The sequence below is a fragment of the Homalodisca vitripennis genome, chromosome 1, assembly GCF_021130785.1.
Source record: "Homalodisca vitripennis isolate AUS2020 chromosome 1, UT_GWSS_2.1, whole genome shotgun sequence".
Classification (NCBI taxonomy): Eukaryota; Metazoa; Arthropoda; class Insecta; order Hemiptera; family Cicadellidae; genus Homalodisca; species Homalodisca vitripennis.
The window spans coordinates 9333328-9353231 of record NC_060207.1 but is presented as its reverse complement, the minus strand read 5'-3'; the positions used below and the strand labels follow the sequence as shown (position 1 = coordinate 9353231).

At 35.4% G+C, this 19904-nt stretch overlaps 1 protein-coding gene across 1 annotated transcript; it reads right to left on the bottom strand.

Moving 5' to 3' along the window:
- Positions 1-1234: 1234 nt before the first annotated feature.
- LOC124372379 lies at positions 1235-8748 on the bottom strand. The gene is made up of 3 exons (XM_046831051.1): positions 8365-8748; positions 7104-7258; positions 1235-1968 (listed from the first exon to the last, which is right to left on the bottom strand). The coding sequence occupies exons 1-3, from the start codon at positions 8746-8748 to the stop codon at positions 1284-1286; spliced, it is 1224 nt and encodes a 407-aa protein (XP_046687007.1). The 3' UTR covers positions 1235-1283.
- Between the last annotated feature and the right edge of the window lie 11156 nt (positions 8749-19904).

The following is a 19904-nucleotide window of genomic DNA, read 5'->3' as shown; positions in this document are numbered from 1 at the left end:
TCACCTTGGAGATTTACTTGGTTCAATAATTCCTTCCTTCTGTAGTTTGTATAGGCCTACCTCGAACTCGTAATCACGTTTACAGTAAGAACGAGACTTGACAACTTTACTATATTATAGTCAACAAAGAGGTGGACAAAGAGTTCAGCCAGCACTGCAAGATCACAAATTGTGAAAGAGTCCTTACTTCCACAAAAGATAAATGCTACAGATGAATGTCGCTTTAAATAAATAAATAAAAATGCCTTTATTTTTTAAGCGTTTCTCAGTACATAACTGTTTTTCAGAATAACTTTAATAGGCCTATATCATGTCATGTCTAATGATTATGTCAGTACAAAGACCCGGCGAAATGGTAAATCAGACATTGCCATATGAATGATCAAGAACCTTTAAATCTAACTTACGGTAAACCTGCGTTTGAGATTGTGAAGCTGTTGACACCGTGAAAACTGATCCCTGATCTGGATAAATTTTAATTTTGAAACTCTTTACCATATCTGTAATCACAAAAATAGCAGAACTACCAGCATCTGCCTTATTCCCATTTAAAACTACACCAACTTTAGTTCTATATAAACAAGTTATTACATATGGTAGCTACCAACGAACAGAGTTGCTTAGTATTAGTAGATTAACTTTATAGTTGTGCTTGGGGAAAATTAAGAGTAATTAAGATGAATAAATTGTAGTAAAATTGAGCTCGAACAACCTAAATGTAACCTTATTCATCTTACAATTCATCTACTTTCAAATACAGGTATTAGAGCATGTGAACAAAACAAATCAAAACAACATAACATGTGTGGTGCCATATACTGTCAATTTTAACAAGCGAGTACTGGCACCCATAATTTTGCAATGATATATACAGGAGTTTGGCTTTCAGTCAGAGAAGGTGGCTAGGTAATCTTCAGTCAACTAATATGAGCTTCTTACTGAATAATATCAAAACATATTTAGATAAGGTTCAAAACAATTTCTAAAGCATATTTTTATATTAAAAAGATTAATATCATATCATGAAAGTGAGAGACAATATTACAAGATGTTTGAAAATTGCGTGCATGCTATCGAAGAATAAATAAACGCATGTTTTGCACCCAAACACTATAGTTTTATCACAGTTTCATTATGAGTTGTTGTACTTTTAATGTATTGGTTGTAAAAAAATATACAGATAATAAATAAATAGTTTAATATTGCACAGATATTAATGTTGAGGTATAAATAATAACAATAAATTAAAAGATTATGCTAAACATCGATTTCCTCTTCTTAAGTTAATCAGTTTCCTCGGTTTCCTTTTCTCCAGTCTGTCCCTCTTTGGTGGACTCTTTCTCATCGGAGGGATGTGTATTGCTTTCTTCACCGACCTTGTTTTTTGAGTGATGTCCTTGAAATTTATCACCGAGAATATTCGCTAGAAAATGACCTCCAAAGCTCTCTGCGAAGATACCACCGTGGTAACCGGGGGCAAACAGCCCTCCGTGGGGGGCGCACAGGGGAATGTGGGAGTTGGTGGGCACGCAGTTCTGTGCCAGCAAAGTCGCCGTGACTCTCGTGTCGAACACCTTTTCCACTTTTGTCACCCAGAGAGTTTTGGTCTTATAGTGCGTGACAGGGCTGCCATGGATCAAGTTGTGTACGACGTTGAGCGGAGACAGACTACCGTGATCCGAGGGTTCATCCTTGATCTCGACCTTGTCGTCCGAGCTGATAGCAGGGGTGAGTTTCATGTAGCGAGCATCTCTCGAGGACTCTTCAGCACGAGCTTCTGCAGCACCTTCTGACGACTCTATGGGCTCGACCACTTTAGCCCGGGCCTCTTCAGCACCTTCTGACGACTCTATTGACTCGACCACTTCAGCACGGGCCTCTTCAATACCTTCTGACGACTCTATGGGCTCCACCACTTCAGCAGGGGCGGATTCAGAAATTGAAACGCCGCCCAAGATGCGTGTTGGCCTGAAATATAAAATTCGCTGTAATTAATAACGTTAAATACATAGACATTTTATATAATTTTTCTAAAGAAAGGAATATAGAAATAGTTTTGATCTTTCCACGAGGAGTATAGACATTTGAAGTAGAATTTAAAGGTATTTAAAAATTTCTTTAAATTCAAATTCCTTAGGTGTCTGGTGGAAATGTAGACGTGTTACGTGTTTTTTATTTATACAAATCATAATTTTCTCCAGAAAAATGTTAACAATTTTATAATTATTTTTATACTAGATTAAAAACTAACCTTGAAGCCAACTAATCATTTAAAAAGCGTGAATTCCTGAAGCGATGGATTTTGTAAACATTGCAGTAAATGTACATTTTTGTCTTCAGCTGTTTTTATTTGGTTTAATTTGTTTAAGATCTTTTATTTTTCAAAATGTCGTACTTTAAATAGGTGTACTTTATCGCTGAGCGATAAACAATATTTTTATACCTTTCTGTCTCCAGAGAAGTTATTTTAAAGGTTCACGACTTTAGAATTTAATAAAATTTTTCCGACCATAAATGCATTAATTATTGCTCTATATCAATATTTAAAACAAATTTGAAAACTTTGAACTCAAATCGCGAATAACTAGTCTTTAACAACATAATAGTCTAAAATGTCTTGTATAGTTTTGCATTGATTAGAAAACAAACGAGCTCGTCTTATCCTATAAACAGTAGGCCTAGTTGTTAAAGAAGGTCTTGCATATTCTTTAGTTGACAGAGCAACAGAGGTGGCATTTAGACAAAGGTGACATTAAAATCACTTATAAAAATACTATTGGGCCTTAGGAAGATTTAACAAATTCAAAATAAATGGACTAACAATAATAATGTGTTGTAGGATATTTTCAACCGTAATCCTACTATAGGCTACTAGAGTGCAGCAGAGAAGACGGCTGAGGTCCGCCCACTAGTGGCACAGTGCGTCGCGTCATCGCTGTTGCTGTATCGTCACGCGCCCGATAAAAAACTCTAACTTTAGTTGTCTATTCGAGTATAAAGTAGAAAACGACATTTTTTTCAACTATAATGTTAATGCTAGACTCATAATTTTCATTTTAAATTTCTATTTAAATTACAAATTTGTTTTTTTTTTTGTACCTGGCCACAATACTAGCAAAAGTGGCCAGGAAATTTCCAGATGATTTATGTATGTATACAACTATGTAAAAAATAATTGGAAATAAATCATTATTTCATTATTTCAGTTGTTTTAGGAAGTTTATCCCGGAGTTTCTGATGTTCTTTACTTTTTCAATTCTCTTATAAGCAAATTACAATGGAAACTATAATTATTCTCGTAATGTAGACTACATTGTAATGTTATTAATTTGATTTGTACTATAAAATGTGTGGCTATTACTATTTGTCACTGTAATTAATGTTTAAAATAACAATGATTAATCGAAATTAGCATGATCGTATTTTAAGAAGTATTAGGCTAATTGAAATTTGTTCATAAATTTGCTTACATTCTTTATTTTAGTGTTGTATATAGTTTGGTATATTTAAAATTAATATTATTATACGATGAAGGCACATGTCGTATTAATAAAATATAGGAGTGGTCAATTCATTACATTAATTTTGGGCCAAGCGAAATGAATTTTTACTATAGCGGTTTTTTAAAGCTATTTATTTATGTAAACATTTCTAATTAAGAGCAGCTCTCATTTGTTTTGGATCACTATGGTTAAAGAGTAAAAACGTCTCTGAATATTTGTCTGTTCGGTGGGTGGACAGTTTGGTAACGCAGCATACCCCTGATTGGCTGAGGCCAAGTGTCGGGCCGTATGGGCCACGCCCCCAACTGTCTTCTTCGCTGCACTCGCGTATAATGGTCTATCATAATCAGACCATCTTTTAAGTTAACATTAAGTTGAAATCAGACTCATTTTAAGTTAACATTCGGTTGAAATAAGACTTATTTTAAGTTAAGATTCAGTTGAAATCAGGCCATCCTTTTAAGTTAATTCAGTTGAAAACAGACTTATTTTGGCTTCCAATAATAATAGACTATTAATATTGTTGTTCAAAAGTTGTAGCGAACATAAATTTGAAATACTACACGGTTATTTTATAATGCCCACTGTTTGAAAATCAAGCCAATTTGTAACGGAGATAGGTTCAATAAATTATTATAGTCTTAATTAATTGATAGACAATTCTCATTAGAATTTAAATATCTTATACGAAAATTCACACAATTAATTAAATAATAAGTGAGTTGCTCATTGATACTTAGCTCTTAACTTAAACTACTATAAATGTGCTTTTTATTTTAAAATCTGATAAATGACGCGCTATTTGGAATGAAAATAGAATAAACTATCAAGAAATTGAAATGCTAAACATTCTTTTAGTATTGAAAAGCTGTTGAGTCGTAATATAAAATCATTAATATCACTAATGATGATGCTTTTGAATTCCAAGTTTGTTTACTTTACGTCCCTAAGAAGCTTTTGAAAGCTTAGATTATATGCCAACAAGAACATTAACACTTCAATTAATCTTTCCTCTCCTGTAGTATTTGTATCGCCACTTGATGTTAATTTGCTTTTTATTTTTTTAATAATTTATGAAACTGAACTTTTAGAGCACAGATGGAAGCTTACAGATGCTTATTCAGACGACTTGAAAGGATATACAATCCTAAAGATAATTTTTAAATTTTAAATTCAATATAACAAAACACTATTAAAAAATGTTTATTATCAGTACGGAATCGTTAAACACGATACAATTTGAGTTTTATCAGTTGGGCCTAAAAACGTCACCATCTCGTAATAATTCGGATACTGGGCACTTTGATAATGCATTACAAAAATATTTATGTTAGAAGTGTGCCTGGTTTGTAATAGAACTCTCTAATCTGCAGACTCTTGCAGTGAACGTATTTACATTGTATAATAAAACAAACCGATACTTTCCGTAGCATTGTTGATATAGTCAGCGATTTATGATTACAATATATTTGTCTTTAAATATCAGCCCTAATTAAGCCATATATTAATTTTAAACTAAATATTTATTTTCAAAAAATTAACAACATATTATAGTATAATAAACAATAATTTGAATTTAATAATGCGCTCGGTTTTATTCTTTATTTCCAAGAAAGAATGGGGTTTTAAGGTAGAATAAGTAATTTTCACGCCTTTAAGATCTAATAATAATCCAAGCGTTTCCATAAAAATTCCTCCTTTGTATCTGAAATTACTCACAAGCAAAAACTAGATATTTAATGTGTTTACATTATAAGTTATTTTCTAAGAATTACTAAGTAAGTAATAAACATGGTCTGAGTACTTTGATTTTATAATTTGAAATTTAAAACTCTTCATAAGAGCGTCTAATGGTATATCTAAAATAAGAATAATTAGGCGTACTATGAAGAGTGCTTAAGCAAATTGTTCAATATTTTAAAGACACACAGTTATGAATATTTCTGTTGATTGTAAAAGTTGTGTATACCTAGAAATTCTAAATTCATTTCGCTCCACCTTTGAACCAAATACTTGAAGTTGTGTATAAATTCAACTTAAGTAGAAATATGCGTAGTATCAACATAAAATTATTTAAGTAGATAGGAAAAACAAATATTTCCAATTAATAAAATGTAGTGAAAAAGAGTTATTTTAACAATAGGACTCCCTAACAATTACTTGTTTCACTTTAAAAGTAATGGCTTCTCTACTGGTTGCCTCCATCATTGTGCAATATTGACTGCGTTGATTTATTTTCTGTTGAATAAGTTACTATTTATATTTTACTGCTCTGTTACGTAATATCATTCACACTGATTATGATAGTAACAAAAACCTTCAGTCCTCGAAGCCATTAATAATAATTATCTGACATTATTTAATATGCTATTAAATTGCTGCCAGAAACAATTCAAATTAGACATTGACGATAGCACAATGTAGTTACTCAAATGGATAAATCATATCTCGTAATGTACAAAATCATAGTTAGGCCCTAATTCGTTATTTGCTATAAACAAACTGAACTAGGTATATTTCATTACAGTATTAGCTAATAGTGAATGCGGCTGAAGCGCCAGGTAGCCACCTCTCACGCACGTACCTCCACACTCACGAGCGCTAAGGGATGAGGGTTGGGATCTACCGGTTAGGCCCTTTCCACACTACACGATTCTACCCGTACGGGGAAAAACCGGGCGGTTTTAAACCACGGTCTGTTGATTTTCACACTGCACGATTCTGCCCGTCCGGGGGAAAACCGGACGGTTTTAAACCGCGGTCTGTTGATTTTCACACTGCACGATTCTGCCCGTCCGGGGAAAAATCGGACAGTTTTAAACCGCGGTCTGTTGATTTTCACACTGGACTATTCTACCCGTCCGGGAAAAACCCAGACGGTTTTAAACTGCGGTCTGTTGATTTTTACACTGCACGATTCTGCCCGTCCGGGGAAAAATCGGACAGTTTTAAACCGCGGTCTGTTGATTTTCACACTGGACTATTCTACCCGTCCGGGGAAAACCCGGACGGTTTTAAACTGCGGTCTGTTGATTTTCACACCGCACGATTCGGCCCGTACGGGAAAATGACAAATCGTCTAGTGTGAAGCGTGCATTTGGTCGCATTGAGGCGGGAGGACGACACGGCTACCGTGTGGCTACAGTGGCACTGGACAGCTACAACACAAGTACAAACCGTGGCTGTGTTGTGACCGTACCAATATCTCCTGCACTTCAACAGTCAACTAAGAAAAACTACCCATCCGGTTTTTTCCCATAAGGGCAAAATCGTGTAATGTGCAAATCGTGTAAGAACTAACTGGGCTAGTCTCTTAGACTCACGACTCAATACTCTGCAACAATTCCAGTGTATTATACGTTGTTTGGTACCATAACTCTCGTCATGATGTTTACAATCTATATACGACTAATCACTTTCAGATACAATTACAAATCTGCGTTCGATTGGGGAAGTGTGGTAGGTGACTAAGAGGGATGACATACGGCCGGTTCCAATCTCTGCAGTGTGTGTGATTGTGAACCGTACTTTTTTCTAGCCGCAATCCCTAGTTACTAGTTATATAATTAGACCTAATAAATTTAATTACAAAATACATACTCGAGAAGTTCGACGGCAGCTGTCGGCTGGATGGCAGAGGCTACCTCACCCTCGCGCCGGTAGAGACCGTCGTGTTGGGGGTTGTACGGTAGACAGGGTGGCAAGTGCTTGTGTACCGTCATACACACGGGGTGGATCGTCAGCCGGTCTGTCACCTGAGACAAACTCATAGATTGATTATCATATGTAAAACATGAATAATTAGAGTAATAGTAGGCTTATGACATGGATAAAAACAATACACACAGGGTGTAAATTAAGTCCTGATTCGCCTGGATATATTTGTTGTTTGACCATAAATTTTGCTAGGATCGTCGTAGAGATGTTTTTTCATGTCATTGTTTATTTTGAATTTACCTTTCAAATGACATGCCACAAAATATGGGTTGAAACATATTCACTAAAACAATTTATTATATGTTAAATAATTGTTCAAGAAAGTATGCAAAGTAGAATTCATGTTCTGTCAGAAAATAAATAGGATATGTTTTATATCAGTCTTTAAATGTATAGAAAAAGCTAGATAGTAACTTTGTCTTTTATATAATACTTAATATCTGATAATAACGAACATTTAAAAGACATTAACATTGCCACCACTCTTTTGTTTCTTTATAAGCTGAAAAATACTTTTAATATTTTAGAAAATTTAGAAGTGGAATTTGTATATTAGTTCAAAAGCACAGTCCAGCGAATTTACATCTAGCACAGTTATTGCCGACTGCTTCAAGAGGAGTCTTCATAGTCAAATTCTGACCATCTCATGTTTTACGACATTTTATAAGGTAGATGAGTACTTAACTTATCGCTGAAATCATAAAAAAGGTTGTGAAAAGTAATGGTTACTCCTTAAGGTTGGGACACACATAACCGCACCGCGCCCGACACGTCAGTCGGCCGTATGCTGGCCGTCATACGGTGAAAGAATTGCAGCGCAGTTTTCAACCTGCAAGTCCACCGCACGACGGTCTGGTGTCGGTGCGGACAAGTATGGACTTGCAGGTTGAAAACTGCGCTGCAATTCTTTCACCGTATGACGGCCAGCATACGGCCGACTGACGTGTCGGGCGCGGTGCGGTTATGTGTGTCCCAACCTTTATATGTTGGCGTAAGACCAACCCATAATTCTTGTGGCCAAACCTATTAACGCCTATTCATGTACTATAAATGTATAATTCAAACCGTAAAACACTTATAAATCGCGTTATAGTACTTAGTCAGGGATATGTGTTTATTCTTACAACAAACAAAAATCACAAACCTCCACAAACACAGTTTTGGTGGCGTGGATTGTCTCCTTGTCGAAGTGAGGGAGAGATGGGAGATGAGGAAGAGAGGGGAGATGGAGAGACGGAAGATGAGGGAGGGATGGGAGATTGTCGGGGTGAAGGGGATGGTTGGGGTTGTTGTGAGGGTGGAGAGGGTGGTCGGCCGGGTGGGGGATGGCTGGGATGAGTGGAGGTTTGGTCGGTTTGTGGGTGTGATGATGATCGTCATCCTTGTCAGAGTCATCGTCCTTCTTGGCAGGAGAGAAGAGACTTGGCAGACTGGGAAGGCTGGGCAGGCTGGGCAGGCTGATAGCCACACACTGGCTGATGATGAAGGCGCCTACGGCGATGGCTATCAGACTGCTGATTTGTGTCATCCTGGAATCAATAGTTTCGTTTTAAAAATATTATTTTGAAAAATATACCAGACGTTACCTAAAACCACGAGAGAAAATGGTAGAATGACTGAATTCTGTATACTCTTGGTAGATCTAAGGTCACATGATTTTAACAACGAGTTACTAAATTATAAAGATATTGCGTTAAGGAAATCTTAAGAAATTAAACAATAAAAAACCAAAACACAGGGTAATTTTTATTGCTAAACCTACATAGGTGTGAGCGGTGGCGCTCAATCTACCAGCACTAAGCCTGAACAGCAAGGCGTATCGGTGTGGATGTAGTAGACGAAGAAAATGTACTTCGGTGTATCACGAAGAAAATGTACAGAATCACTGATTATTCTTTTTCTGGATTGTGGTGAAGTTTTTCCAAATTAATCATCACAAACTTCAATTATTCAGTGACTGGTGAAAAAAGATGTATGGGTTATACACGTGATTTAGTTTAAATAAGTTTGGGAAATCCCCAAATTTATTATTGTTTGAAAAGGAGCTAAGTAATGCTTGTGATCCAACTTGAATACAAATCGTGTTCTGGTTTAATTTAATATTCGCCCGCATAATCTTTTTTCCGTTACGAACAATATATCCTCTGATGATTTCGTAGTAACATCAAGAATATGAGTTATAGATGTATGTAGTTACTGTACTAGAACGTCCGGGCCAAAATAGCCTGATGGCGGTTGTTGCGTTTAATCCGCCCTTTGTACCACGCGCCCAAATACTGTTATCTGTTTTACGTTTTTTTAAATTTATTGATTTCGCCTCAACACCAGAGAACGCGGCTGATGCTCAGCATCGATATGGCAACAGCGCTTCAAATGCCATCTGACTATTTTGGTGCTGGCTGCTCTAGCATGCAAATATCGGTTAATAAGTTAATATCAGACTGTCATGTCTTTCCATGCACAGACGGTATCTTCGGTATTTGCAGACAACGAACAAATTAGAATACTAATGAAATCTACGAAGGAATAAATTCGTTTATATACATTTTTCTGTTATTAATGGTACGGATATATGAATTTTTACCTAAAATAATTAGCGGTATCATTATGTGTGTGCCATGACACCAAAAGTAGCCTATAAATGATCCAGAAAGGTTTATTATCACTTAAACTTCAGCTAGAAAATGAGTCCTACATACATCCTAAAGCAAAAATTGTACTAGATGAAATCATGATAATTACTAAATAAAAGTAGCTATACTATCATGCAATCCTTTTCTTTTTATTGGGGATAAGCTGATAAAAAATTACATTTTACTAAACACAACTCCAATGACATTAACAAAATAATGTCAAATGAATATTCGATACAAGCCATCAACCGAGTAATTTGATAAAATTAAAATATGCACTTCAGTATAAAGTAACTTATGTTTCATATACTTTAAAGCCTTTATTGTTTACTGCACGTTATAAATAAGTGAAGAACTTTTAGTAGCATAGCCTTTATTATATATATAAAATAATAGTTGTTTACTAAAGATTCCTTTGAAGTATTACGAGAAAAACTGTTGTTTCTCCAGTAGAACTGTATATAGATGAACTATTAGACTCCTAGACGTCTTCTGTTATTTTTACGGACGGAGTGACTCACTGGTGGAGCACTGCCCTTTTATACGGACGGAGTGACCCATCGGTGGATCGTTGGCCTTTTTTACGGACGGAGAGCCCACCGGTAGATCACTGTCCTTATTAGAAACACACATCGTGCTTTACCGGTGGGTCACGCAACAATGGTTTCTTAATATTCTTTGTAGATTATCCGGCTGATGTTTAGAGATTGAAATTATGTTCACGGACACTACTAATCACTCCAAGAACGATTGATAAAATAGAACGAGTACTTTTAGTCGAAATTGCGTTGTTATCTTGACAAGTACGATAACTTCGGCCGTTGCGAACGTCGGTCAGTAGACCATTGAATATAGCCTTACGTTTATAAAAGTACCTAAGCCTACGGAGCAGTCACGTACTGTGGCTGGGAGTGTCAATGTGGCAGTCATTAGACAATATGCAAATGTGGTGTCATTCGGGTCAGACGTGGCGATGACGTCATCAAGGGACTAATGACAACTGGATCCCCGGAGATTGCTGCAGTTCAACCTTTACTGCCCGCCTTGTGTTACTTGATGGACCAGCCCTTTTATCCCTCTTTATTGGCAAAGGAACTTTTCTCCTAGCCCTTAGGTTCATTGTGTTCCAGATATCATGTTTCCGGAAATAACTTGTTGGTTAAAGTCTTTGTATTTAATAAATGTGACAAATAAGTAACGTAAGAATAAACACATGATTTGAAACAAACGAAACATTGTAATCACATTGTAATTACACTTAGAAGTGGTTTCGGCTATCCAATTTACGGTTTAAGACCATCGCGTACTGAAAGCCATGTTGAGCCATGTAGAGGATTTGAAACTATCGTTGACCATAATTCATCGTTTAAGAGAGTCCTGAGTTAATATGTTTGTAAAACAACACCGAAACTTTCGAAAGAAGAACATTGAGTGAAAATATATAAAAGTAGACCCTAATTTGAAAGCAAACTCGCAAGCATCTTGGAACTTTTTATAGTTTGGTGTGAACTTTCTTTTGCTCCAATATTGAATTACTTTATAAAGATATTGCAACACTTTCTAAAGGAAATAACTGGAGATAAATGGACTTCTCCATAAATATTACGAATGAACGAAAGCCCTCAAAGATTTCTAAGTTATTATTTAGCACGGCACGTATTTTACGAAATAACGGAATATGAGCTTTGCAAGAAAATATTATACGAGAATCGAGTATCCTTAGAGAGCAAAATATGGCGTGAAAGTTTTTATACCTTCCTCGAAACTTTCTGTGCTCCGATATTAAATTACTCTATGAAAAGGGTATAACACGGGCCGGGAAGGTGCAGAAGGGGAAACTGAAAGTAAAAATATAATTCATTAAGGGATATTTTCTTCAAGTTACGAATATGTTTTATCACAGTTATAAATTAATCCATATAAATCACACGGGTAGAACAGTTAACAAGAAATTAAATATAGGCATTAAAGTCAATAATTAACATCCGCTAGAATATTTTTTCAGTAAAAAGAGACAGTGCTTGTAACGAAACTAAACATTCTTTGCAGTATAGGTTAAATTACAATTTAAACTAATGATATTTAATTATAATTCAAGGACTTATTATTTATTATGTCTAATGAGTAGGTTGTTAAACTGTGAAATGTGTAGCATTAGTTTTTTTACAATTTAAGTTCATTCAATTAAATTAAATTACTGAATTAAAGAAAAGGCAATTAATTAAGTAACCCTGCCGATGTTGGGTGAACCACAAAGACGTCCCGGAGGCCGGAGCTAAAGGCAGTTCCGGCACACAGTGCTCTCCGCTATTAGATTAAACACCGCCGTATTAATTAAATGTCGTGTGAGGGTGGTTCATCGCAGGAAATAAAGCGCCGACCGTATTTCTCAAGTTGTACGAGTACTATAGGACTTTGTGTTGATGGCTAGGAAAATAAAAGTATTACTATTGTGCGAGAGATATCAGTGCAAACCTCACTTGTGACAAAAAACGTTTTTAGTAAAAATCGCTAGATACAGTATATAATGTTTAAACTTTGCATGAGTACAGAAGATTAGTTTCTTGCGACAACAGTAGTCTTAAAGTTATTAATTGAGACTTCTTTACATTATTAATAAATAATAAAGCCAAGCAGTCAGGCTTTCAGTGTCTTACTATAGATATTATTTTTAAGTAGCAAAGTAAATTGTTTATGAGGATTTGATGTTACTCTGGAAAAGAAATGACGGAATAACTTAATTAAAGAAAGGACGTGTTGTACTTACTATAATTACTGACCTCTTTTTACCGACTCGATTCTCATCTCCTACCTGAATTATACAAAGAACGTTGATATACACGATAATTACTAACTTTTGTTACTGACTCGACTCTCATCTTCTACCTGAATTATAGGAAGAACATTGTTGCACACGATAATGATTGACTTTTTTTTACTGATTCGACTACCATCTCCTACCTGAATTATAAAACTATGTTGCACACGACAATGATTTACTGTTTTTACTGATTCGACTACCATCTCCTACCTGAATTATAGGAGAACTATGTTGCACACGACAATGATTTACTGTTTTTACTGATTCGACTACCATCTCCTACCTGAATTATACAAAGAACGTTGATATACACGATAATTACTAACTTTTGTTACTGACTCGACTCTCATCTTCTACCTGAATTATAGGAAGAACATTGTTGCACACGATAATGATTGACTTTTTTTTACTGATTCGACTACCATCTCCTACCTGAATTATAGGAGAACTATGTTGCACACGACAATGATTTACTGTTTTTACTGATTCGACTACCATCTCCTACCTGAATTATAGAAAGAACATTATTACATACAATTATTGACCTTTTTTACTGCTTCGACTACCATCTACCTGTATTGTAGAAAGAGCATTCAAGCACACGATAGTGATTGACCTTTTTTACCGATTAGTCTACCATCTACCTGAATTATAGAAAGAACATTATTACATACAATTATTGACCTTTTTTACTGCTTCGACTACCATCTCCTACCTGAATTATAGAAAGAACATTGTTGCACATGATAGTGATTGACTTCATTTTACTAATTCAACTTTCTAGCTTAGTATGATGGAGGGTGTATTTGACTCTACGTTAATTATATAAAAGGTACAGTCACGCATAATAATTACATATATATCTTTTACTAGCTCGACTACAACGCATGGGTAGACGGGAAGGTACTACTTGACCCTGAAAGAGAAGAGACCATCTGTAATACTAACTGTACAAATAACGCTCATACTCACAATAATTACCGAACTCTTCGCTATGCCTCGCTTCAGACAGTAGTGTACGATTTACATGACTTGGCATAGAAACTGACTTTCTTAAATTATTGATAATCATTCCACTGAAAATGAATATAACTGGTTCCCAATCGCAGAACACACTATGAAATGACCAGATCGTGTGCTACGAGAATACTGTGTACAACAATTATATGAGTATATTGTACTTTGGAAAATTGTGAATATTTTTTATAATTGTCGCTTTAATCACAAAAATACCCCCTCTCCCACTTAACTCCATTTGAGTTAGTCATAGGGCGATAGAGGCATTTTTTCCTTTTTTCACATTTTTCCCATACGAGTTACGGCCTCTCATTAGCTAATTATTATTGAGTTGTTGTCTAACGCGATTCGGGATTGATTGAATGTGATCACTCAAATTGTATATTGTTAAACTAAATATTTTGTATGTGTAACGAATCTTCACGTGTAACCGTATAGCAGTAATATAACTTGAATAGTGGTACATGTTGTTGTGCGGTTGAAGCCATACTCGATACCATTACGATGATTGGAGATTGTGTGGAAGCCATCAGATATAAACATGCGAGGGGTGTACATGTTGTTGTGCGGTTGAAGCCATACTCGATACCATTACGATGATTGGAGATTGTGTGGAAGCCATCAGATATAAACATGCGAGGGGTGTACATGTTGTTGTGCGGTTGAAGCCATACTCGATACCATTAAGATGATTGGAGATTGTGTGGAAGCCATCAGATATAAACATGCGAGGGGTGTACATGTTGTTGTGCGGTTGAAGCCATACTCGATACCATTAAGATGATTGGAGATTGTGTGGAAGCCATCAGATATAAACATGCGAGGGGTGTACATGTTGTTGTGCGGTTGAAGCCATACTCGATACCATTAAGATGATTGGAGATTGTGTGGAAGCCATCAGATATAAACATGCGAGGGGTGTACATGTTGTTGTGCGGTTGAAGCCATACTCGATACCATTATGATGATTGGAGATTGTGTGGAAGCCATCAGATATAAACATGTGAGGGGCATAAATGTTGAATTTCCTACTGCTGCATTGCATAAACGACATCGAGTTCAGTTGAAAATGATATAAACCCTTTAAAACCAAAATCTTGCCACAGTTTGTCTGATCTCAGAAGGAGTAGAAGCAAGGCTTGACGAGAACCAATAAACCCACCCAGGTACCAGATGGGTTAGAGATAGTGTAGGTTCAAATCCTGTCTGTGACAATAGAACTTTACCAGTACCATCGACCTTGTACTGTTCAACTCTCCCCTTATTCTGTTGGATAAGATCCTCGCACAGGCCAGTGGTCCTTGAGAGCGTGCACAATAAGGTTTAAAAGAAGATCGACTACTCCTTCTTTATAACCAAAAAGCTATAGTGTTGTTAAAACCAGCATAACTAAATCCTATTTTCAATCCTGGTGACAAAGCTTAGTCCCGACACATCAAATTTGGCGAGAACACAATGTAATATACACGAAACCAAACAAAATGAAATAATTGCTATATAACAGCTTTTCAATTAATATGGAATGGGTGTAAAAGGCCGGGTTGGTGAGGGGAGCGGGGGTGAAGATATCCGGCGCTTTGCCCCGGCCTCAGTCACACGACGGTTAATTAATGTAGTGTTTAATGTAATGCTGGGAAGAGAGCGCCCGGGGCGCCCCCCTCCCCTCTTCCACCACTAGTTGTGGAAATAAGCACTGCTGACTTATCCGAGCAAAGAAAATCATTATTTACTCAGTCAAACTCAGTATGTTTTAGTTACCTCAAAAATCTACTTAACTGAAGAAAACAGGATTTTCCGAACATTTATCACCGTTCATTGGTAAAAAAATCAGTAACACTACGTTTCAAGATCTGCAATCTGATCTATTCCTCACATGAACAACTAACCTAACACGTAAGTACGATCTAATTTAAAATAAATATATTTCACCGTAGCATTGTGACACGCAAATCCAGGAGTCATAACAACCATATTGTACGTCAACTCCACGCACACTCAATAAAACACTTACTAAAAACAAAACACTAATTATTAAAAGTGAGTTAAGCACTTTCTGCGGTTGTTAGTCAGTGCAGACCTATTGTTACATGTATTCTTTACTCTGTTTTAGTAATTAGTGTTTTATTAGTTATTTTTGTTAGTGTTAGGTTAGGTGTTCAACCCGAGGAAGGGGTCAGATTACAGATCTCGAAACGTTTAGCTGCTGTTCAGAAAAATCCAGTCTTCTTTACAATCCTTTAATCGTCAAAAACAAATTACATTACTAAAGTAGTTATTTTGCTTGAAAAAACCTAACTAATAATGTTATTATGTGCTATGAACATTATTTCTTGCCTGTTAAGAACGGAGTTAAGATAGGTTTCAAGGGACTGATGCTTCGTATGAAAGGTAACTTATTGGCCACTCGCTTTGCCTTATCCTCTAGTGCATGCTATGTACACTGTAGGCGTTGCTTTTTCCTGGCGGTAATCCTGTAGAGACAAAGACTTTCCAGAGAGTAAACCTTGCTTTCATAAGGGGATTGTGTTGCAGAAAACATTTTCAGTAAAGCCAGTTCGTAGTTTCAAAGCATCAGTAGTGTTAATGTAGGCCTACTAAATATTCTGTCCAAAACCTAAACCTATTTAAATCTAATAGCAATTACCTGAATTTATGAATTAAATTAAAAATATTGGCAATTTTCATTACTGACAGAGTTTACTCAATATACAATTTGTTAAATAGTTTTCTGTTAGCTATTTATAAACGCTGTTTCTTTCGCTTGCCGCTATGTAGTACTACACCATATCAATTCAAGCAGATCAGATTTTGTGATTGGATGCAATATCTTCTCATAGGCTGATACATAATCAAAGGTAACAACATGTAGGCGTACTAAAAATATCCTGTTATTGTATTCAGTGCACTTACTTGAATAACAGAAACAAACTGATATTAAGTTGTTTAGTGAATTTAGAATGATTGCCTCATCAACACAAGCGTGTTTTAGAAATCAGCCGTTTTAAACTAAACAAAAATACTCTAATACTATTTAAAATTGGATTGTTGGAAACCCGTGGAGCAAAGCCGTGTGTTGTAGAGAATGTATTTCAAACCCACAAAAGGCAGATCTAGAGTGCAAGAGCTTTTGATAGATATCTAAAATTTCCGTCAAAGATTCAAGAAGTGTTTAAATTACATATATATGTATCGATGAATTATAATTGTGGTCTTGTAAATATTATTCCAAGTTCGAGTTTTTATATCATATTAATAGCTGTGCATGAATTTAAAGGTTTACAGACCTTTTTGGAATACACCGTACATTGCGAGGAAAATAATTCTATAAACGCGTATAAAATTCTTCAATCCACTACTAAAAGATTCGCTTGTGACGCAACGTAAGATTGGACTAAGAATAATGCAGCACTATGTTCCCTGTAATGGAATGTGTTGTACTTACGTGGGGAGGACCTCAGTAGCAGTGTAAACTGAGGGTGGAGGGCGGAACAGGGTTATATAGCAGCTATTCTAGGCTGTAACGGCATCCAGGGCAGTCGCTCGTCGGTCGGGAAATTAGGGCACCGGACATGGGGTGTAGCAAAGAAAATAACTCACTCTACTTCTACTTGGTCTAACAGGGGACGTGTATAACAGTGAAATATTACTTCCACTGTGCACGAGTTATTTATCTCAGAGGCAGAATACTAGAATTAATCAACAAATGTGACAATCTATCGTAATTTGAAATTAACAGGTATTAATTATTAATACATGATACGATATTGCAATATTACGATATCGTAAATTGTAGCAGTAAACAAGTACAATAAATTTGTCTTTTTTTGCAATAGATAGCCGCAGTCCGGCTATTCTATCTTCTAGGACAAAACTACCTATAAATGGTTCAACAATAAAATTTAACCCAAATAGAAGGTAATTATTTTAAAAATTTTAATTCAAAAGTGTTGTTTAGAACTCTGTGATTAATATTATGTAACGAAGATTTAGTAAAGTAATGTTCATCTCAAAAACGTAATTACAATTACGTATACTCCTCTAAGGAGTATTTTTGATATATTATATCCCTTCCAATTCCGACCACAAACTACCGTTTAAAAATTGGTATACGCGTTCTCTATAATAAGTGATACGAAACCTTCTAGGTCATTGAATCTCATCAATGAGGTCATTCTAAATCTAAAAATAATGAAAAACGTTTATATAATCATGGGTTCAAAAATACTTCTTTAGCGAGTTACGCTAGCGAAAGAGTTCACCCGGATTTCAGCTCACCATGTAAAACGAGGGTTTCCTAATTAAGATTAAGGAGCGAAATCAATCTTTTCTTGTGGGTTTTCACCTGATGAATTGAATAAAACAGGTCTCAGAACTATAAGTTAAGTAGTTTTTGAGAAAACCAGTGTTAAATAAAAAAAATATAGTGAAAAACAAAATGTCTTCATCTTTACGCAACAGTAACTATGTTATTTCACCAATAAATAGTTAAAAATATCAAATGAAACTAGTAGTACATTTTATTCAGAAAAGGAAACGGTGTAAATAAAGTAAACAGGAAGCATTTCCGGACCCATCTTTATAAAAACTTTATTTCATTATTGTTACATGTATAATGAACTTCCACAGTTGCTCCAATCCACGCTGTATTTTCATAGTACGAGCCTTGCTGTTTGGCTTAATTAGTTATGAATAATGTAAATAGATCTCAATTAATAATTGTAAGTTACTAGTGCTCGCAAGATGATAATCTTCTATACTCATGCAAAGATTAAACAATATGTCTCATGCCTGAGAGCGTTAAACAATAGTTTATTTGCCATCCAAGCTTGCAATGGTGTCTCGCACTATATTTTTGTAACAATATACATTATTGTTAAAAGTTCTCTGCGAGAGATTTGGACGCGACAATAGACTGTAAGCCATTAGTAAAGCAAAATGATACAACTGTGAACACCCACTGTTTTCAACACAAACAGCTCCGCGAATTAATTACGCTTGAATAATACCAGAGGGCACAAAAGTGCAGCGAGGGCCTGGGGTTGACAGTGCATTGTTACGCAAGGCGAGGTGCTCACAATGGCCCAGAGACAGCGCCGGTCACCGCGCCAATGACTCCCCCGGGGCTCGGTCCACTTTGGAGCCGCCCCAAACAATAATCCGAGGGTATAACACAAACTTTGATGACAGGCAATTCCGATACAAGATTGGAACCTCTTTATGACTTGGCATCGGTGCCTCCTTTTCCCTGCGCATATTTTACCGCGTATTTTAAAATCGGAACAAAGTGTATCTCGTTTATAACGCTTCAGAGATCGTTTTGTCAACACGACATTGTTTCTGTTATGCATGGAATAAATTTTAACTCATATGGGAGCCAAAGCTTATATTACGCATATTTTAACTTGTGTGTAGCCCGAGACACACTAAAAACATTTCTAAAAAGAAATGTTTTATAAAAAACAGTTGTTGATTTGTATATTTCCTTTCTGAATATATATATATTATATATACCTTATGTGATTCAATGTTTATTGAAATTATAATATTTCATACTATTTTACAACAATTTGGAAAATATCTTAAGTCTTGTCCAAATGGCAGAGAATTTTTGAGTTTTTTTACTTTGGTACTTCTTTATTTTAATTTGCTAATGGCAATATATATATATATATATATATATATATATTTTAATATATATATATATATATATATATTTTAATATATATATATATATATATTTTAATATATATATATATATATATATATTTTAATATATATATATATTTTAATATATTGCCATTAGCAAATTAAAATAAAGAAGTACCAAAGTAAAAAAAACTCAAAAATTCTCTGCCATTTGGACAAGACTTAAGATACTTTTCCAAATTGTTGTACCAAAATTTTCAGTGTCCTAAACCATGAAAATTATGTGCTACATGGTCTATTTTGCTATTTAAAATTTTCGAGATTAAACCCCATTTTTGGGCACACTCTGAGTTTTAAATACGACTAAAACAATTTTGCGATGTTCACCGTATGAGATTTATTAAAAGTTACAATTTATTGCATTGCTCTATGCCAAGTACTGGAGAGTGCGGCTGGGTTGTCTGAAACACCCTGTATATATGATACTAACGATACAGAGTAAGTATGAAAAATTAGGTTTCAGAAATAGGTTCTCACGCGCTGTGTTATCCACTCTGACTCACAGGA